This window comes from Triticum urartu, chromosome 1A, assembly GCF_056163025.1.
Source record: "Triticum urartu cultivar PI428250 chromosome 1A, HENAU_Tu73, whole genome shotgun sequence".
Taxonomy (NCBI): domain Eukaryota; kingdom Viridiplantae; phylum Streptophyta; class Magnoliopsida; order Poales; family Poaceae; genus Triticum; species Triticum urartu.
In genome coordinates this window covers 464,625,571-464,648,427 of record NC_141873.1, presented here as the reverse complement: position 1 = coordinate 464,648,427, position 22,857 = coordinate 464,625,571, and the positions used below count along the sequence as shown (strand labels likewise).

At 46.3% G+C, this 22,857-nt stretch overlaps 1 protein-coding gene and 1 pseudogene across 2 annotated transcripts; one reads left to right on the top strand and one right to left on the bottom strand.

Moving 5' to 3' along the window:
• Positions 1-11,862: 11,862 nt before the first annotated feature.
• LOC125519058 (NAC domain-containing protein 13-like) lies at positions 11,863-15,944 on the top strand (annotated as a pseudogene). Its single transcript, XR_015604034.1, has 5 exons — positions 11,863-12,014; positions 13,009-13,803; positions 13,947-14,224; positions 14,459-14,815; positions 14,911-15,944. The product of XR_015604034.1 is annotated as an NAC domain-containing protein 13-like (transcript).
• A 1,587-nt stretch (positions 15,945-17,531) lies between these two features.
• LOC125535545 (putative clathrin assembly protein At1g03050) lies at positions 17,532-19,999 on the bottom strand. Its single transcript, XM_087525602.1, has 2 exons — positions 19,100-19,999; positions 17,532-18,991 (listed from the first exon to the last, which is right to left on the bottom strand). Exons 1-2 carry the CDS (start codon positions 19,830-19,832, stop codon positions 17,907-17,909), a joined length of 1,818 nt encoding a protein of 605 aa, XP_087381728.1. The 5' UTR covers positions 19,833-19,999; the 3' UTR covers positions 17,532-17,906.
• Between the last annotated feature and the right edge of the window lie 2,858 nt (positions 20,000-22,857).

Here is a 22,857-nt window from a genome sequence, read left to right as displayed (position 1 = left end):
TTGAGTTACAAATATGAGCAACTGCACCGGTATCAAATACCCAGGAGCTACTACGGACACTAGTAAGGTACACATCAATTATATGTATATCACATATACCTTCTGTTTTGCCGGCCTTCTTGTCTGCTAAGTATTTAGGGCAGTTCCGCTTCCAGTGACCGCTTCCCTTGCAATAAAAGCACTCAGTCTCGGGCTTGGGTCCATTCTTTGGCTTCTTCCCGGCAGCTTGCTTGCCGGGCGCGGCAACCTCCTTGCCGTCCTTCTTGAAGTTCCTTTTACCCTTGCCTTTCTTGAGCTTAGTGGCTTTATTGACCATCAACACTTGATGTTCCTTCTTGACTTCTACCTTCGCTGATTTCAGCATTGAGAACAACTCAGGAATGGTCTTTTGCATCCCCTGCATGTTGAAGTTCATCACAAAGCTCTTGTAGCTTGGTGGAAGCGACTGGAGGATTCTGTCAATGACCGCATCATCCGGGAGATTAACTCCCAGCTGAGACAAGCGGTTATGTAACCCAGACATAGTGAGTATGTGCTCACTGACAGAACTATTTTCCTCCATCTTACAGCTGAAGAACTTATCGGAGACTTCATATCTCTCGATCCGGGCATGAGCTTGAAAAACCATTTTCAGCTCTTCGAACATCTCATATGCTCCATGTCTCTCAAAACGCTTTTGGAGCCCCGGCTCTAAGCTGTAAAGCATGCCGCACTGAACGAGGGAGTAGTCGTCAACACGTGTCTGCCAAGCGTTCATAACGTCTTGGTTCGGTGGGACGGGAGCTTCACCTAGCGGTGCTTGTAGGACATAATCTTTCTTGGCAGCTATGAGGATGATCCTCAGGTTCCGGACCCAGTCCGTATAGTTGCTGCCATCGTCTTTCAGTTTGGTTTTCTCTAGGAACGCGTTGAAGTTGAGGACTACGTTGGCCATTTGATCTACAAGACATATTGTAAATATTTTAGACTAAGTTCATGATAATTAAGTTCATCTAATCAAATTATTAATGAGCTCCCACTTAGATTAGACATCCCTCTAGTCATCTAAGTATTACATGATCCGAGTTAACTAGGCCGTGTCCGATCATCACGTGAGACGGACTAGTCAACATCGGTGAACATCTTCATGTTGATCGTATCTTCTATACGACTCATGCTCGACCTTTCGGTCTTCTGTGTTCCGAGGCCATGTCTGTACATGCTAGGCTCGTCAAGTCAACCTAAGTGTTTGCATGTGTAAATCTGTCTTACACCCGTTGTATGTGAACGTCTGAATAAAACACCCGATCATCACGTGGTGTTTTGAAACAGCGAACTGTCGCAACGGTGCACAGTTAGGGAGAACACTTCTTGAAATTATTTTGAGGGATCATCTTATTTACTACCGTCGTTCTAAGTAAACAAGATGCAAAACATGATAAACATCACATGCAATCAAATAATAAACGTGACATGATATGGCCAATATCACATAGCTCCTTTGATCTCCATCTTGGGGCTCCATGATCATCTTGTCACCGGCTTGACACCATGATCTCCATCATCGTGTCTCCATGAAGTTGCTCGCCAACTATTACTTCTACTACTGTGGCTAACGTGTTTAGCAATGAAGTAAAGTAATTTACATGGCGTTTCTCAATGACACGCAGGTCATATAAAAGAATAAAGACAACTCCTATGGCTCCTGCCGGTTGTCATACTCATCGACATGCAAGTCGTGATTTCTATTACAATAGCATGAACATCTCATACATCACATATAGATCATTCATCATTCATCACAACTTTGGCCATATCATATCACAAACCACTTGCTGCAAAAACAAGTTAGACGTCCTCTAATTGATGTTGCAAGTTTTACGTGGCTGAATTTAGGGTTCTAGCAAGAACGACTTCTTACCTACGTTAAAGCCACAACGTGATTTGTCAACTTCTATTTACCCTTCATAAGGACCCTGTTCATCGAATCCGCTCCAACTAAAGTGGGAGAGACAGACACCCGCCAGCCACCTTATGCAACTAGTGCATGTTAGTCGGTGGAACCGGTCTCACGTAAGCGTACGTGTAAGGTTGGTCCGGGCCGCTTCATCCCACAATGCCGCTGAAGCAAGAAAAGACTAGTAGCGGCAAGAAAGTTGACAAATCTACGCCCACAACAAATTGTGTTCTACTCGCGCAAGAAGAACTACGCATAGACCTAGCTCATGATGCCACTGTTGGGGAACGTTGCAGAAAACAAAAAATTTTCCTACTCGTTTCACCAAGATCCATCTAGGAGTTCATCTAGCAACGAGCCATCGGATGCATCTACATACCTTTGTAGATTGCGTGCGGAAGCGTTCAAAGAACGGTGATGATGTAGTCGAACACGACATGATTCAAATCACCGATGACCAAGCGCCGAATGGACGGCACCTCCGCGTTCAACACACGTACGGGATGGGAGACGTCTCCTCCTTCTTGATCCAGCAAGGGGAAGGAGAGGTTGATGAAGATCCAGCAGCACGACGGCGTGGTGGTGGATGCAGGGCGTCACAGTAGCGGGGCTTCGCCTATACTACGAGAGAGAGACGTAACGGGGAGAGAGGGAGGCGCCAGGGGCTGGTGTTTCAAGTCCCTCCTCTCCCCCACTATATATAGGAGGGCCAAGGGGGTGGTGCGCCAGCCTAGGAGATCCAATCTCCTAGGTGCGGCAGCCAAGGGGAGGTTTCCCTCCCCCCCAAGGCACCTAGAGGTGCCTTCCACCATTGGGACTCTTCCCTTAAGTGGAACCCTAGGTGCATGGGCTTTTGGGGCTGGTGCCCTTGGCCCATTTAGGCCAGGGCACACCCCCTACAGCCCATGTGGCCCCCGGGACAGGTGGCCCCACCCGGTGGGCCCCCGGGACCCCTCCGGTGGTCCCGGTACAATACCGATAACCCCGAAACTTGTCCCGATGGCCGAAACAGCACTTCCTATATATAATTCTTTACCTCCGGACCATTCCGGAACTCCTCGTGACGTCTGGGATCTCATCCGGGACTCCGAACAACATTCGGGTTACTGCATACACATATCTTCACAACCCTAGCGTCACCGAACCTTAAGTGTGTAGACCCTACGGGTTCGGGAGACAAGCAGACATGACCGAGACGACTCTCCAGTCAATAACCAACAGCGGGATCTGGATACCCATGTTGGCTCCCACATGCTCCACGATGATCTCATCGGATGAACCACGATGTCGAGGATTCAATCAACCCCGTATGCAATTCCCTTTGTCAATCGATATGTTACTTGCCCGAGATTCGATCGTCGGTATCCCAATACCTCATTCAATCTCGTTATCGGCAAGTCACTTTACTCGTACCGTAATGCATGATCCCGTGACCAGACACTTGGTCACCTTGAGCTCATTATGATGATGCATTACCGAGTGGGCCCAGTGATACCTCTCCGTCATACGGAGTGACAAATCCCAGTCTTGATCCATGTCAACCCAACAGACACTTTCGGAGATACCCGTAGCCTACCTTTATAGTCACCCAGTTACGTTGTGACGTTTGGTATACCCAAAGCACTCCTACGGTATCCGGGAGTTACATGATCTCATGGTCTAAGGAAAAGATACTTGACATTGGAAAAACTCTAGCAAACGAACTATACGATCTTGTGCTATGTTTAGGATTGGGTCTTGTCCATCACATCATTCTCCTAATGATGTGATCTCGTTATCAATGACATCCAATGTCCATAGTCAGGAAACCATGACTATCTGTTGATCAACGAGCTAGTCAACTAGAGGCTTACTAGGGACATGTTGGTGTCTGTTATTCACACATGTATTACGATTTCCGGATAACACAATTATAGCATGAATAAAGACAATTATCATGAATAAGGAAATATAACAATAAAGCTTTTATTATTGCCTCTAGGGCATATTTCCAACATGCACCTATACAATTTACTATTGTATTGGGTGTGTTGGGGACACAAGAGACTCTTTGTTATTTGGTTGCAGGGTTGCTTGATAGAGACCATCTTCATCCTACGCCTCCTACGGATTGATAAACCTTAGGTCATCCACTTGAGGGAAATTTGCTACTGTCCTACAAACCTCTACACTTGGAGGCCCAACAACGTCTACAAGAAGAAGGTTGTGTAGTAGACATCAAGCTCTTTTCTGGCGCCGTTACTGGGGAGGTTAGCGCTTGAAGGTATATCTTTAGATCTTGCAATCGGATCTTTTTGTTTCTTGTTTTATCACTAGTTTAGTTTATAAAAGAAAACTACAAAAAAATATGGAATTGAGTTTGTCTCATACGCTTCATCTTTTTAATATCTTTCGTGAGTATGATGGAAAGGAAAATTGTGCCAAAGTGTTAGAAGAAGAATGCATTAGATGTTTTGCACTAAATATTTAAATTGTGAGCATGATTGCAATGTTGTTAGTATGAATTCCTTGAATATCCATGATGCTAACGATATGCAAAGCCACAAGCTTGGGGAAGCTATGTTTGATGAAGATGATATTTTTTGTCCCCCAAGTTTTGATGAGCAAATTTATTATGATGAAATTGTGCCTCCTATTTATGATGATTATATTGATGAAAGTGGATTTGAAGAGGCCATGACTTTATTTAGTGATGAATCCACTATTTCGGAAGAGGTTCCAATTGATTATGAGAACAAAGTTGCTATCTATGATGATTATCATGATGACATGTATGCTATAAAGAATAATGATAACCATGAAACTTGTCATCATGATTTTAGTTTTCAATTGGATTATGCCTCACATGATAGTTATTCTGTTGAGTTTGCTCCCACTATTATTCATGAGAAAATTTTTGCTTGTGTGGAGAGTAATAAAATTTCTATGCTTGTAGATCATGAAAAGAATGCTTTAGGTGCTGGTAATATTGTTGAATTCATTCATGATGCTACTGAAAATTATTATGAGGGAGGAACATATGCTCGTAGGAATTGCAATAATATCAAGTTTCCCCTCTATGTGCTTAAAATTTTGGAGTTATGCTTGTTTTACCTTCCTATGCAAGTTGATTCTTGTTCCCACAAGTTGTTTGCTCACAAAATCCCTATGCATAGGAAATGGGTTAGGCTTAAATGTGTTAGTCATATTCTTCATGATGCTCTCTTTATGTTTTAATTCTTGTCTTTTATGTGAGCATCATTGAAATCATCATGCCTAGCTAGGGGCGTTAAACATTAGCACTTGTTGGGAGGCAACCCAATTTTATTCTTGTTCTTTGCTTTTTGCTCCTGTTTAGTAATAAATAATTCATTTATCCTCTGTTGTGATTGTGTTTTTTTATGTTTTAATTAGTGTTTGTGCCAAGTAGAACCGTTCGGAAGACTTGGGGAAAGTCTTGTTGATCTTGCTGTAAAAACAGAAACTTTAGCGCTCACGAGAATTGCTGCTATTTTTATTTGGATAGTACTATTTAGTTAATTCTTTTTGCAGATGATTAATAGATAAATTCCTCACGTCCAGCAATTTATTTTAGAATTTTTGAGGTTCCAAAAGTTTGCGTTAGTTACAGATTACTACAGACTGTTCTGTTTTTGACAGATTCTGTTTTTCATGTGTTGTTTACTTATTTTGATGAATCTATGGCTAGTAAAAGAGGTTATAAACCATAGATAAGTTGTAATAAATTAGGTTTAACACCAATATAAATAAAGAATTAGTTCATTACAGTACCTTGAAGTGGTTTTTTCTTTTCTTTCGCTAACGGAACTCACGAGTTTCCTGTTAAGTTTTGTGTTGTGAAGTTTTCAAGTTTTGGGTGAAGATTCGATGGACTATGGAATAAGGAGTGGCAAGAGCCTAAACTTGGGGATGCCCAAGGCACCCCAAGGAAATATTCAAGGACAACCAAGAGCCTAAGCTTGGGGATGCCCCGGAAGACATCCCCTCTTTCGTCTTCGTTCATCGGTAACTTTACTTGGAGCTATATTTTTATTTACCACATGATACGGGTTTTGCTTGGAGCATCATTTTATTTTATTTAGTTTTGCTTGATGTTTGAATAAAATACCAAGATCTTAAATTCTTAAATGTTAGAGAGTATTCACATAGTTGCATAATTATTCAACTACTCATTGATCTTCACTTATATCTTTTGAAGTAGTTTGTTGTTGCTCTAGTGCTTCCCTTATATCTTTTTAGAGCACGGTGGTGGTTTTATTTTATAGAAATAGATGAACTCTCATGCTTCACTTATATCATTTTGAGAGTCTCTAAACAGCATGGTAGTTTGCTTTGGTTATGAATTTAGTCCTAATATGATGGGCATCCAAGAGGGATATAATAAAAACTTTCATATAAGTGCATTGAATACTAAGAGAAGTTTGATGCTTGATAATTGTTTTGAGATATGGAGATGGTGATATTAGAGTCATGCTAGTTGATTAGTTGTGAATTTGAGAAATACTTGTGTTGAAGTTTGTGATTCCCGTAGCATGCACGTATGGTGAACCGTTATGTGACGAAGTCGGAGCATGATTTATTTATTGATTGTCTTCCTTATGAGTGGCGGTCGGGGATGAGCGATGGTCTTTTCCTACCAATCTACCCCCCTAGGAGCATGCGCGTAGTACTTTGTTTCGATAACTAATAGATTTTTGCAATAAGTATGTGAGTTCTTTATGACTAATGTTGAGTCCATAGATTATACACACTCTCACCCTTCCACCATTCCTAGCCTCTCTAGTACCGCGCAACTTTCGCCGGTACCATAAACCCACCATATATATTCCTCAAAACAGCCACCATACCTACCTATTATGGCATTTCCATAGCCATTCTGAGATATATTGCCATGCAACTTACCAGCGTTCCATTTATTATGACACACTCCATCATTGTCATATTGCTTTGCATGATCATGTAGTTGACATCGTATTTGTGGCAAAGCCACCGTTCATAATTCTTCCATACATGTCACTCTTGATTCATTGCACATCCTGGTACACTGCCGGAGGCATTCACATAGAGTCATATTTTGTTCTAAGTATTGAGTTGTAAATAAATAGAAGTGTGATGATCATCAATAATAGAGCATCCCCCCCCCCCAAAAAAAAAGAGAAAGGCCAAAAAAAGAGGAAGGCCCAAAAAAATAAAAAATAAAAAGGGGCAATGCTACTATCCTTTTACCACACTTGTGCTTCAAAGTAGCACCATGATCTTCATGATAGAGAGTCTCCTATGTTGTCACTTTCATATACTAGTGGAAATCTTTCATTATAGAACTTGGCTTGTATATTCCAACAATGGGCCTCCTCAAGTGCCCTAGGTCTTCGTGAGCAAGCAAGTTGGATGCACACCCACTTAGTTTCTTTTGTTGAGCTTTCATACATTTATAGCTCTAGTGCATCCGTTGCATGGCAATCCCTACTCACTCACATTGATATCTATTGATGGACATCTCCATAGCCTGTTGATACGCCTAGTTGATGTGAGATTATCTTCTCCCTTTTTGTCTTCTCCACAACCACCCTTCTATTCCACATATAGTGCTATATCCATGGCTCACGCTCATGTATTGCGTGAAGATTGAAAAAGTTTGAGAACATCAAAAGTATGAAACAATTGCTTGGCTTGTCATCGGGGTTGTGCATGATTTAAATACGTTGTGTGGTGAAGATGGAGCATAGCTAGATTATACGATTTTGTAGGGATAGCTTTCTTTGGCCATGATATTTTGAGAAGACATAATTGCTTTGTTAGTATGCTTGAAGTATCATTATTTTTATGTCAATTAAACTTTTGTCTTGAATCTTATGGATCTGAATATTCTTGCCAAAATGAAGAGAATTACTTAGAGAAATATGTTAGGTAGCATTCCACATCAAAAATTCTGTTTTTATCATTTACCTACTCGAGGACGAGTAGTAATTAAGCTTGGGGATGCTGATACGTCTGCAATGCATCTATAATTTTTGATTGTTCCATGCTATTATATTATTTGTTTTGGATGTTTATGGGCTTTATTATACACTTTTATATTATTTTTGGGACTAACCTATTAACCCAGAGCCCAGTGCCAGTTTCTGTTTTTTCCTTGTTTTAGAGTATCGCAGAAAAGGAAAATCAAACGGAGTCCAATTGACCTGAAACTTCACGGAACTTATTTTTGGACCAGAAGAAGCTCACGGAGTATCGGAGATGGGCCAGGAGAGTCCCGGGCTGCCCACGAGGGTGGGGGGCGCGCCCACCCCCCTGGGCACGCCCCTTGCCTCATGGACAGCCCGAAGATCCACTGACGTACTTCTTCCTCCTATATATACACATATACCCTAAAAACTTCGAGGAACACAATAGATGGGGAGTTCCGCTGCCAGAAGTCTCCGTAGCCATCAAAAACCAATCTAGACCCGTTTCGGCACCCTGCCGGAGGGGGAATCTCTCTCTGGTGGCCATCTTCATCATCCCGGTGCTCTCCATGATGAGGAGGGAGTAGTTCTCCCTCGGGGCTGAGGGTATGTACCAATAGCTATGTGTTTGATCTCTCTCTCCCATGTTCTTGAGGTGGTACGATCTTGATGTATCGCGAGCTTTGCTATTATAGTTGGATCTTATGATGTTTCTCCCCCTCTACTCTCTTGTAATAGATTGAGATTTCCCTTTGAAGTTATCTTATAGGATTGAGTCTTTAAGGATTTGAGAACACTTGATGTATGTCTTTCGTGGGATACCCGTGGTGACAATGGGGTATTCTATTGATCCACTTGATGTATGTTTTGGTGATCAACTTGCGGGTTCCGCCCATGAACCTATGCATAGGGGTTGGCACACGTTTTCGTCTTGACTCTCCGGTAGAATCTTTGGGGCACTCTTTGAAGTTCTTTGTGTTGGTTTGAATAGATGAATATGAGATTGTGTGATGCATATCGTATAATCATACCAACGGATACTTGAGGTGACATTGGAGTATTTAGGTGACATTAGGGTTTTGGTTGATTTGTGTCTTAAGGTGTTATTCTTGTATGAACTCTATGATATATTGAACGGAAAGAATAGTTTCATGTTATTTTACTACGAAATCTTGAATAGATCGATCAGAAAGGATAACTTTGAGGTGGTTTCGTACCCTACCATAATCTCTTCGTTTGTTCTCCGCTATTAGTGACTTTGGAGTGACTCTTTGTTGCATGTTGAGGGATAGTTATATGATCCAATTATGTTATTATTGTTGAGAGAACTTGCACTAGTGAAAGTATGAACCCTAGGCCTTGTTTCAACACATTGCAATATCGTTTGTGCTCACTTTTATCATTAGTTACCTTGCTGTTTTTGTATTTTCAGATTACAAAAACCTTTATCTACCATCCATATACCACTTGTATCACCATCTCTTCGCCGAACTAGTGCACCTATACAATTTACCATTGTATTGGGTGTGTTGGGGACATAAGAGACTCTTTGTTATTTGGTTGCAGGGTTGCTTGAGAGAGACCATCTTCATCCTACGCCTCGTACGGATTGATAAACTTTAGGTCATCCACTTGAGGGAAATTTGCTACTGTCCTACAAACCTCTACACTTGGAGGCCCAACAACGTCTACAAGAAAAAGGTTGTGTAGTAGACATCAGGATCATGCGTTACGGAACGAGTAAAGATACTTGCCGGTAACGAGATTGAACGAGGTATGGGGATACCCATGATCGAATCTCGTGCAAGTAACATACCGATGGACAAAGGGAATTGTATACGGGATTGATCGAATCCCCGACATCGTGGTTCATCCGATGAGATCATCGGGGAACATGTGGGAGCCAACATGGGTATCCAGATCTTGTTGTTGGTTATTGGCCGGAGAGATGTCTCGGTCATGTCTGCATGGTTCCCGAACCCGTAGGGTCTACACACTTAAGGTTCGGTGACACTAGAGTTGTTATGGAAAATAGTATGTGGTTACCGAAGGTTGTTCGGGGTCCCGGATGAGATCCCGGACGTCACGAGGAGTTTCAGAATGGTCCGTAGATGAAGATCTATATATGAGAAATCCTTATTCGGTCACCGGAAGTGTTCGGGAGGTTACCAGTATTATACCGGGACCACCGAAGGGGTTCCGGGGGTCCACCGGAAGGGTCCACCTGCCCCGGAGGGCCCTATAGGCTGAATATAGAGGGGAACCAGCCTCTAGTTGGGCTGGGCGCCAACTCCCCCTTAGGGCCCATGCGCCTAGGGTTGGGGGAAACCTTAGAGGGGGCGCCCCCACCTAGCTTGGTGGGCAAGCCTCCTCCTTGGCCGTTGCCCCCTCTAGATGCATCTAAGGGGGGCCGCCCCCCTCTCCCTTGCCCCTATATATAGTGGGGGGTGGGAGGGCAGCCGCACCCTTCCCCTGGCACAGCCCTCCCCCTCTCCAACACCTCCTCCTCCTCCTCCTCCGTAGCGCTTGGCGAAGCTTTGCCGGAGAACCACGAGCTCCATCACCACCACGCCGTCGTGTTGTCGGAGTTCTTCCTCAACTTCTCCTCTCCCCTTGTTGGATCAAGAAGGAGGAGACGTCCCCGGCTTGTACGTGTGTTGAACACGGAGGCGTCGTTGTTCGGCGCTCAGATCGGAATTGACTGCGATCTGAATCGTTGCGTGTACGACTCCACCAACCGCGTTCTTGCAACGATTACGCTTAGCGATCTTCAAGGGTATGAAGATGCACTCCCTCTCTCTCGTTGCTAGTATCTCTTAGATTGATCTTGATGACACGTAGATTTTTTTTAAAATTATTTGCTACGTTCCTCAACAAAACATGCATGTAGCAAAGGAGCTCAGAAGCAGACAGCGGGCGCCTCAGCATAGCACAACACAACACATAATGGAAAAGGCATGCTCTCTGGCCGACTCAACCTTTTTCTGTAGCTCCATCATTGGTTGTGCGCATCGTGTTACATGGAGGCCGGACATTTGCTGATTGTGTGCATCGTTCTATGTGAAGGTCGGACATTCATGCGATTGTGTCACCTCAATGTATCTTTTTCTTTCTGAGAATGTCACCTCGATATATCTTACATGGCTCTCATCTTTTATCAACTGGTGTCAAAGGGCAAGAGAAGAAGGTGAAACGAGACTATCCAAATGGAAAGTGGGACAATTTCAGACTAGAGGAGTACCACTATTTGTAGGAGAAAGAAGAAAAAAAGGAAAGACACCAATCGTGGTCAAACTTCGTACAATGCAGAATGTAATCTTGCCGAAGAACGAGTGGTACCCAAAAAGGACATGTTCTCATACGGCCGTGTGAATATGTTTGTCCGTGGAGAATCATGGTGGACCGACCGCCGATCCTCAAAAGGAATTAACCAGAAAAGAGACCCTCAACAAATCGAGAAAAGACGAATGTTCCTGAACGAAAAGGGCGAGCACCCTGCTTGTGTCGCGTCGGATGATGCACCGTCTGACACGATAATGACACCGGAACATCTCAAACTCGCGTCGTGCTGCTGACTTTTCTCTCCAAGAGCCCACGGACCCACGTCCGGAGCGGTGTGGCCCACACAACCGCTGCCCCACCCATCAGCGACGTGCGGCCCCACGACACCCGTAGTAGGACAGAGAAACCAAAGAACAGAAATCGCATCGTAACTACCGAAACATGGAAACAATTACGCATTTAACCCCCCAGCCCCAAAATTCTCACCCTTTCCCTCTTTAAAAAAAACCCGCAGCCAATAGGAGACGCAGGTCAAACGCCCGGGCTGGACTTTTGGGCCAGGAAAGATTGGGCAATCGTCGCGTGGAGCGGAAGTTTCCGGGAAGCGCACGAGGGGATTAAAAAATACTACTATACTCCCGGACCGGCGGACCCAGGCAGTCAGTGTCCCGGCCCAGCACCACGCCCCCGGCGTTTTTCCGGTATAAAAGAGCCCCGCACCCAGCGACGCGAGATTGCTTCCCCCAAAACCTCACCTCATCTCATCTCCTCCACAATTGACCAGACGGCGGCGCTCACCTCCTCCCCCTCGGCATCCCCCATCGTCCTGCTGGCTTCCCCGGTTCTCCCTCGTAAGCGCCCCTCCCGATCTCCCCCAATCCCTTCCTTCGATCGATCTGGGTAGATCGGGGCCGATTGTTGCGAGTCATGGTTCGTGTCGATCCGATGGCCAATTCGGGCGATCTGCGTCCGATCCGTCGATTCTGAGGTGGTGGTTAAGCAATCGCCGCACGGATTGGTCTGGCCTTCCGTCCGTCGAAGTTTACGGCCGATTAGGGTTTGTGGTCGATCGATCGGTCGATCTACGCGTTGATTTGGGGTTATGCGATCAGATGTTGTAGGAGCGTCGCGAAAGTTTGAGATTTGGTCGGGAATTGGATTGTTCAGCGTCTATTTAGGCTCGATTCCTTTGAGTGCCTTGTGATGGATCGGTGGATTCTCTTAGATGGTTGAACTAATGGTCCGGAACTGATCCAAGGCAGTTTATTCTAGGAAACATCCGTTAGTTTTTTTTCGTTTGTGGGAAAAATTACTGTTGTTTTGTTAATAATATCATCTGTGCCTATGAAGTATCATAGCGTGTAAGTTTTGGTTAGATCGTAGGTTGGATGCTAATGTGCTTATTATATATTTTTATTTCTGCTGCACTGATGTGGTTTGTGATTAAGCTCAATATTTTGGGGTACCTGATCTTGGTGAAAATATATTAGGTGCTCACAATGGTTTGATCTTTGGTTATCTAAGTGCAGCGCTGAAAGTCCTGTATGATCCTTTTCACAGTTTCCTTTTTGTCAACTAGTTTTTTCATGAGTTACATCCGAGCCAATATGAAATATACTAGTAAAATCTGGTGAAGCGATGGTGTAGGTTAGATTCATGTTGTTAATGCGCTATTTCACTTTGAATTGCGTACAATGTAAAATTCACTTGCTATATGCAGTCTTTTCTTTGCTTCCTGGGACTTTAGTTATTTGGATCGAAGGATAAAACATAGAACACATGTATTCTGTATTTTTCTGCTGTTTATGTTTTTCCTTTCTGACGATGTTTTCTAATCTCATGCAGGTTTTTGATCTCAGTCACTCATGTCTTTTGAAGTCAGCGAGGGATCCCCTTATTTCCACTCGTGCTACTTCTGGTTCATATATTGCATAAAATTCCGAGAATTCACTTGATACAAGTGGATCATCTGGAGTTTTGTGCGAGTACTTCCTATCATGTGAATCAGTGGTAGTTGGTTTAATTGGCAAGACTCAAACTTCTCTCATCTGAGTTCAGAAACATTTGTTGCTTGAGTCCTTGGTGTACTGCTTTCCTTGAGTCTTGCCAAGCCTGGTTTTCCATAAGTTGTTTCTCCTCCAGCTTTTGGTTGGACCATTCTCTCCTCTGGTCTAATCTCATCCATCCTTTGATCCTCCCTTCAGAATAGTTGTCATAACGTGAGCTGTCCTCTGCTCACACGGCAATCTTCTGAAGCTCTCTTCTCTGGTTCTTGTTTGTTCTCTTGAGAGCTCCTCTCCTTAAGTTTGGTTGATCTGCGGCCTTGAATTCTGTCTTTCGAGGACTGAAGCTTTTCTTGCCAAACTTGATATTTCCCTGATTTACTGGTATTGTTAATTGCATAATCTGGTGAAGCAATTCTGGTTGTGTTTCACCTCTTGTGTTCTTCTGCTGATACTGAGCGCAAGACACCCACTGCAGTGATGGCTCAAACTTGCCTGCCACCTGGCTTTCGTTTCCATCCAACTGATGTTGAGCTTGTTTCTTACTACTTGAAAAGGAAGATTATGGGGAAGAAACTTTTTGTTGAAGCTATCTCAGAGGTTGAGCTGTACAAATTTGCTCCTTGGGACCTTCCTGGTAATTTTCATCTATTGTTTTATTTTTTATATGTAATAATTTCACCCAAATTGGTTGGAAATTAATCTATATTTCTCATAATGCTCTCACTTTGGTTGAATTTAGTTCTCAACTTTGTTGTGACCTTCTGTTTTTCTGTGCAGATAAATCATGTCTTCAGAGCAAAGATCTTGAGTGGTTCTTCTTTTGCCCCCGTGACAAGAAGTATCCTAAAGGGTCTAGGACGAACCGTGCCACACCAAATGGTTATTGGAAGACAAGTGGAAAAGACAGAACAATTGAGCTGAACTCTCGCATTGTTGGGTTGAAGAAAACATTGATTTTTCATGAAGGCAAGGCACCGAAAGGCAACAGGACTGATTGGGTGATGTATGAATACAAAATGGAAGATGAAACTTTGGTGTCTGCTGGTTTCTCGAAGGTACTTTAAACTCTTATCTAATGTTTTTGTTTGTTTCACTTTTTTGAAGTATGTTCACTGTATATGAAAGATTCTACCATGCTGGAATATGTTTTGAGGCATGCTCTTTTTTCTTATGGCTGAAACTGAGCGTGATTAGTTGCCTTTATATTTAGTTAGAAAGCTGTGATCCTAGTATTTCTTTCAAATTCTCTGCAAGCTTAATTAAATATATTTGCTGTCTGTTTGTTTCAGGATGCTTATGTACTCTGCAAGATATTTAAAAAGAGTGGGCTTGGCCCAAGGATTGGTGAGCAATATGGGGCTCCTTTTGATGAAAATGAATGGGAGAATTTAGATGTTGGATCTTCTATCTTCTCTTTTGCACCGTCCTCAGGTGTAGAGGATCCACAGGTCGAAAGTTCTGCCTTGGCTACTGCAATAGTTATTCACGAACCATCCGCTCCTCAGCAGTCTGTTCAGTTTTCCGAACATGTTAATATCTGTTCTGATCAGGTCAATGATGCGCCTCCTGAAATTGATGGGATATTGTTGGACGAACTGACAAAGTTTTTGAATGATTCTCCCAACCATGACGTACGTTCGCCGGAGGTATTAGCTTGCTGACTTCTTGCTTATCATATTCTGTATGTTTGTACCGAAGGAATTATATTTTTTTAATAACCTTTTTACATCTTTTGTTGTAGAATTCTGGTCTGCCTCCAATGTCTGAGCTTGAGGCTCAAGCTTTTGAGATAAATACTGCTGAGCTCTATGACCAATTGGCAGTACTTGCCCAGTCAGGAGATATGCCTGCTGCAAATTTCCCTGCTAGCAACGGGGATGTTATTGAAAACAATTTGCAGCAAACAAACTCTGGACTTGCTATGGATGATGATTATATAGGGTTGGATGATCTGTTTGCTCCTGGGGAAACTTTCTCCTATGATTTTTCTGGTGAAACATTCTCCTATGATTTGCCTGGTGGAACCTTCTCCTATGATTTGTCTGTGCCAAACAATCAGTTTTCGCAGTACCCACTGGATCAATCATCTAATGGCCATCACTATGGTGATGGTGCCGCTCAATCAACTTTCTTAGCAAGTGGACCGCTTCCACCATTGGAACCAATGCCTAGCACTTTTGATGCCTTCTGTTTCCAATAAGCCTGCAAGCTCCTACTGCTTGAACCCAGCCATGAAAGACCCATTCTCATAGATAGCAACTTTTGAGGTACCAAGTCTGTTACCTTTGTGGTCATTGATGTTGGAAGTTGCTGCTGATTCTGGTTTTGGTTGTCCATCATTGTCTGATGTGACTCTTGATGGATCTTGGATGTTGGTCCCTGCTCGAGATGACCCAACAATGGTGTTTGTATCATGGCATGGCTGCTGCTCTATTGAAGAAGCCGGAACTTGGTTGTGTCTCAATCACGAGCACAGACCGAGCTTAGCTTACTGCTATACCGCGGAGAAACTGTTTTCTGCTGGTTTGGAAGATGTCTTGTCTGGGTGGAGATGCTGCAGTCCATCTTGTTCTTTCTGTAATAACTGCCATGTTTGATGCGTTGTCCATAAACCTAGTGACAACTTAATAGCTTAAGTCGCATCTTCTATCTATTTTCTGTCAAAGTAGTACTACTGTATTTGAACCATCGTCATTATTATTATTATTGTAAACCATCATTATGTTTTTGTCGCCACAATGCTTCTTCAATTGTATTCTATATTTTCCTTTTTTATTTCTTGGGCTTGATGTCTTCCAGGTGCCAGGTGATTACAGTTGTATTGCCTGGATTCTTTCTCCCGATTTTTGTTTTGTGTGAATTTGTGCTGTTCGTGTGTGTTGATTTGTTGATTGATCGCAGAGCCACTCATTCTATGACTTTGAAAAAGAACACCAGAGTGTTTCCTATTGCGAATCCACTTTGAATTTGATAAATGTATTGCTTGTGAAGTTGTTTGCGTATGTCAAGCGGTCCCCTATCTAACCATTTAGAATAAATAGTGATGTTTGGTAAATCAACCAATCCCAATATATGTCTGCTGAAAGATCGAAAATAATGGTGGTCCTGAAGTGCAGGTGTTTTCCTAATATAAATATAATGCTGCTGAAGTCAAATGAAGGTTTGGATGTGCAGTCATTGAGAAAGGCATAATGTAGTCTCTCTGATCCTTCTAGCAATATCATTACTCCATCTTTTCCTTCAAGACGTGAGTGTAATAATATCACAAACAGATCTTGGTCTCAGCTATTTCCACATGCTTTCTGTTGTCAGGTTTTGGCTTCTTTCCATGGGAGATTAGCAGAGATATAAGTCACTGTTTGAAGTATTGTGTATATACATATGTGATTTTTTTTCCTGGAAAGTACACAAATTGCGCACCATATATAGTTTTAGAAGAGATAATTCAAGTACTCCCTCTGTTCACTTTTATAAGGCTTTGTAGATGTTTCAGATAGTGTGCAAAACAGCATAATTTCACTTGTCTGAAACGACTTATAAAAATGAATGGAGGGAGTACAAGATAACTACAACTCATTGCAAACAACGATCGTAGCATACACTCCACATCCGGCTAGTCCAACACCAAGACGAAACAACTACAACGCAAAAGAGCTAGCTCCTGTCAAGCTTCCCTCGTCGAGGCATCATCCACCCTTTATATATGCCTAAAGGAGGTGGCAAGTGTATGGCGGGGCTTAATCAGACCAGAGAAAAGCACAATTTTGAAGTCACCGGCGACGGCCGTACATTGCGCCGCCGCGGAAGATTCATGATGGACAACGGCGAACACCGAAGGAGCGCAACGAAGGACCTCCAAATCATGTCTTCAGACACGATGCTCCCAACAGAGGGACGACATTAAGAACGCCGCAATTGTGCCGATCCTGCACCCAATCAAAGCTTTCACCCGGAGACAACAAAGCGACACGGCTCGGCGACACCTCCAAGGAGGGAAATGACAGCCGCGGGTGCCATCGCCGCCGCCCCGGCAAAAACCAGGCAAGATGTTCATCTGTATCGCCGTACATCTCCGCTCAGGTTTGGGGCGTCCTTGTAGCCTCACATCACAACACCTTGCCATCGAAGCCGCACAGCCGTGGTTCGTCCACACCACGCACAACAAAGAGAAACACGGCCCAATCATCCACTATCAACCCGCACATATGAAATTTTAGTTGTTAAGGAACCTCTTTGTGATATACTTCCTCCTTCCCAAAATATAAGGTGCGTTTGACTTTGTACGGTCTTTGATGCATGACTTTGACCACAAATATATATAGGAGTATCAAAGTACATGAACTGAACATGTATAAAAGGCATAGTCGTATTTGTCTTGCAAAATAATTTTATTTCATATTTCCGTATACTAATTTTATGAACATACAATATGTGAAAATTATAGTCAAAGTTATGCAACGAAGACTAGAAAAGTCAATCAGCGCCTTATATTTTGAGAAGGAGGGAGTAATAAAAGTCACTGTCCAAGCTTTTCCAATGCTACCAGTAGGCTAGACGCTAGAGTGAAAAATATTGTGCCTTCGTAAACTTTTGGTCAGATAAGAGAGGTCAAACACGCGCTGTTTACTGTAACCTTTACATTTGTTTTCATTTAAACCTCACTGTACATTGGACTACCTGATCTCCAATTCATCGCCAATAATGAAAGTAAATAGATCGAATGACATTTCATGAAATCTAAGAAGCACGATGGTAAACGCCAGGAGGCATGAGCTGCTGCGGTCTCTGCTCTCGCATTGCCAGCCCCCCCTGCCCTTGCATGCCATTCTTGCCATATTGTTGCCACGCCATCTGCTCCTCCGTCAGAAGCTGCTGCTTCGTCTGCATGTCGGACATCTGCACGTACGTCGGCGGCGGCACCACCATCGACGCCGCGAAGGGGTCCCCACCTGGCGCGGCGCTGCACATCCCCGGCGGCGCAGGCAGGGCCAGCATGGGCGCTCCGGGCGGCCGCAAGGCCACGCTGCTCGCGCTGCCGGAGAACGCCTGCGCGTTCGCCGCCGTTGCGTGGTTGTACATGCCTTCGAGGGCCATCATGTCGAGCCCGCCCCCTAGCATCGCGCGCTGGTTCGCGAGCGCGCTCGCCGACTCGACCAACGCCGTCTCCCAGTCCGCCGATGACGGGTCGAACACGTCGCATGTCGGCGCCGATCCGGCCGGGTTGCCGTCGAACAGGGCCAGCGCCAGCTGCCGCCCGTGCTCTTCCCCGGACATGGCGTCCGCCTTCAAGTTCAAGAAGTCCGCCTCCTCGTCGACCACGTCGGTTGTGATCAGCGGAGCCTCCGGCTCAGCATGCGCCGTCTCGCTGGCATCGGGCTCCTTCTCCACGGCAGCCGGCGGCTCCGCGGGCGCCGGAAGGGCCCTGGCGGCGCTCATGTCGTACTCCTCGACCTCTGGCTCCGGGCTGGACGGCTCCGGCGACGGCGGCGGCAGCCTCCGCAGATACTCGGCGCCGCGCCTGTCGCAGATGAACTCGTCCATGAGCTCTAGCCTCTCCTGCGTGATGACCTCCACCTCCGGCACGTCGGACTGGCGGCAGACGTAGGCGTCCTTGCACCACGCGTAGAAAGAGTCGAGATCCTCGATCTGCTTGGCGAGGCCGCAGAAGACTCCGGTCACGCGCTCGCAGTCCGCGCTCTCCATGTCCGGGAACCGCTCCATGAGCGCGGCCATGACCTCCGTGAGCTCGCAGTACAGCTGCACGCTCTCCTTCACCAGCGGGTACAGAGACACGGACACCACCCGGTTCGTCTTCGCCGCGCCTGAGACGTGTCGTTCCATGTCAGTGCACCTCGGCAATGGCATGATCCGAATCCCACACGAGAATGTAAGGTGAGCAAACAGTTGCGTGCACGCACGGATGGACTCACCTACGGGTCGGCAGGCGATGAATCGGTCGAGGAGATGCTGCAGTTGCTGGACCTTGGCGAGGAGCTGCTCCAGCGTCATCTCGCTCGTCGGTGTCTCCCTCGGCGCGATCGCCCCCGCCTTGGCGGCGTCGGCGTCCGCCGCCGCATCCTCCCGTTTACTCCCGTCAACACCCTCGCGGCTGAGGCGGTCTCCGGGGGACATGTAGAGCTCGTCGCGGAGCAGCTTGCAGCGGTTGGGGCCGCCCTGCCTGGCCTGTATCCGGTGCTCGAGGCGGTCGTCGAGGTAAGCGGCGTAGGTGCGGACGAACGCGGAGTAGTCCCACGCGTCGTCGTCGCTAGCGCGGCCGCAGAAGTCGGACATGTTGAGCATGCGCGTGCCCCGCCGCGTGGCGTAGAATAGCTCCTGCTCGAACACCGGATCGCCTTCGGCGAGGAGGCGGTGCACGATCACCAGCGTCTTGAGCGCCACGTCCCAACTCCGGGTGCGCCCGAGACGGCGCGACAGCGCGGCCACGCAGGCGCTGGCGGACCCGCGGGAGTGGCGCGTGAGCGAGACGATCTCGCGGATGTGGCGCTCGTCGGCGGGGAAGTTCTCATCGTGCTTGGTGGCCTTGACGATGGCCACTTCGAGCTCCGGCGACGCGAAACCGCTGCCGCCGCCCACCTTGGCCAGACCGATGCTGGTCTTGTCCTTGACCGCTCCCAGCGCCTTGCGGAGCTTGCTCGGTGCCATTGTTCGTACGTCCGGCCGGGGAGAGCAATTGGTGGATTCTTTCGCGTGTGGTGCGTCGCGGCGATGGGGAGGAGGGCGAGACGGTGGTGTCTGAGGCGAAGCGCGGATGGTGATGCATGGGAAATGCGAGCGCGTGGAAGCGGGTGGCGGAGAGGAGGTCCGAGGAAGGAGGGCGCCATGGACGGTCACGGTGCAAGGGAGGTTTTGACATGGAAAAAAATTGGGTGGAGACGGGCTCCAAACCCCCGACTGTGCGTACCCGCTCTAATCTGTCGCCATCTGTCCCAGCTCTTCATCTGACGCTATCCTCTCATCCGCTCCTGTACGTACGTTTCTCGGCTCGAGTACTTCGCATCGGCTCGAAGAAAGAACTCGTATCAATCACTTCCGCTGCGATTAGGGTTTCCATGGCGAGCGACTGGCGCCGTCTTCTCCACATGATTGGATTGGTGCGCGTGGGTTCCTTGATTCGGCGATGGCCGCAGCACGCCAGAACGACTCGCCGCCATCTCTCTCCCATGGCCGCATCGGGCCGGAAATACACCAATGGCCTCCGCAGGTCGTGCCCCGCTGCCTGAAGTGCTGCCTCCATCGAGAAGGACGGGAGATGCCACGCCGGCGTTCGGCACTATTGTCGTCTTGGATCATGTAAATCACGCGGATGAGGACGGTTCCTGCTCCATCTCGTACAGCCCGCTGCCGACAGTGACCCTGGACGCAGCAAATTGCGACATAGACTTGCTGCTGCGGCATGTAATGGAAGTCCAGGAGTATGACACAGCCATGACACTGTTAGAATACTTGAACAATGAGAGGATCCAACATTTTATTATGCAACAAAATCAAAGATATGAGCATGTAAAAGAACATCAGTTTTTCTTTCAATTTATAGATGATCGCAAGTATCTATCCTTTTACAGATCCGAAAATTTACAATCAATAATTCTGAACAATTTACAATAAAGATTAATCATTATTTTCATCATAAGATTCTGAATCTTCAAATTCACTGAAGAAAGTACGTTGTAACCAAAATAACATGCTTCCTTGCAATCCATTGAGCAGAACTTCAGCAGGCATTTGACATCTTTCCCGACCTCGTAGCAGGCCATGAAATTGCACAAATAATACAGTCTACTTAACACGGTCTGCTTCATGTTCTCGGTCATCGCCTTCTCCGTTTAACCTTTACTTGTTCCCTCTTCCTACCCCAACTATCTATGAATCGGCCACTCTAAACCTATTTGCAAGCCTCAACTATTAGTGCATCAATTATAATTCAGAAAAGTTCAGAAAACTCTGACATCTAAACTGCAGGAGGCTTTGTAGAACACAAACAAGTTGCGTGCGATGGTGCCGGCAGCATAGAGCATATAACAATGCTATCCAAGAAACTTACATGAACAACTGCTGCAAAAAAGGGAACATATTTTTGCTTACTGATAATAGAAATACAGTGTGATATCAAACATAGTTGAAATCTGAAAACTATACTCGTTGGACTATTATACCGTCATGCTCTAGGGAGAGAGGGTATTACAATTGTGATGCCCATTGACAAAAAAATTGCTACACCGAAAGGCTAGAAAATCAAACTATTATGCAAGGTGCTGGTTCATCGGTGAAAAACTGCTCTTTTTCTGAATCGGGAAACGAATTCATTCAGTTGTTGGTTTACAAACGAGTGGGTGCACACGGATATCAAATCCGGCGAGCTCATGGCCACGAGAGCACTCCGACGCCATGCACGCACGATACTCGCCGAGTTGGCGCTGCACGCCGTCAGCCAGCAGGGGCCCCTCCATGTCCAACTACGCCCGCCACGGCGGCTGCCAGTCTGATCTGGATCTTCTGACGCCGGCAAATCAAGCAGCTATCCCACGGACACACACGGGCCACGATACCGTCGCCGCCACTCCGCTCCGACGGCGTCGCTCGGCCTTGGCTGTCCGCTGAGCGTGGAACTAGACGGGGGATCGTCTTCAGTTTCGTGAGCCGATATAACAAGTACCGATCGAGCCGAGCAGAAGCGCCGGGAGTGAAGGAACAAGCCGAAAAAAGGAGCGCTATAGCGGATGCCGTGGGATGCAAACATGGGACAGGTGGCACAATCTCACGTCAGGTACGCAGGGAAGGATCCGTGGAGACGGTCTCCACCCAATTTTTTTCCGACGACAGGAATTTGTATGGATGGTTTCGTCTGTTTTTGTTGTATATACTTACAACATGTCTGGCAGATCCTGTATAAGTCCGGTGAAATGCCTTTTTTTTATCGTTTTTACAGGATGGACCAAAAATACAGCCTGAACAAGTCCACTAAAAAGGACCCGGCCTTTTACACGCGGCCCATAAACCGCCCTCCATTCCTCCATATATGTGGGCTCCGGGGCTTTTAGGGTTCCCGTCCCGTTTTCCCACATCCACCTCCGCCATGAAATTCTTCCTCCAGCGAGAAATCCCTAGACCTCCTGCTGTGATTTTGCGCCGCATTGAACCGCCGGAAGTTGCCGGAGATGGTGTCAGTGGGTGCCGGGCGTGGCGGTGGCGGGGGGTTCGGCGGCCGCAAACGATGCAACGAGGACGAGGCCGGAAGCTCCTCCCTCCGCCCTCCGGTGTCGGAAATGCGCATGGAGCAGACACGTTGTCCCGCATCGCCGGAGCGCCAGCGTGGGCGACCTTTCGTCGCCTCGGGCGGATCTTCGATCCGTCAGTCCAGCGCCTTCGGGCGGCCGAGCGCGCCTGGTGGGAGGCGAAGGAGCCCCCCCCCCCCCCCCCTCCCGGAGATGCAGCTGCGGCCGAGCGCGTCCCAACGCTCTTCAAGGAGTGCCAATTCATATATACCCTCTCCAGCACGCTCATCTACCACACCCTCCACGACAACGAGCCCTTGCCCTGCGAGGACGACTCCAGCGACAAGGACGGCGAGTAGATGCGTTATTGCTAGTATGTTTAATGTTTAGTATGATGTTTAATTTTGGTTTGTATTCAAGAAAGGTCTGTTTTTTTGCGCGCAACAATATTATCT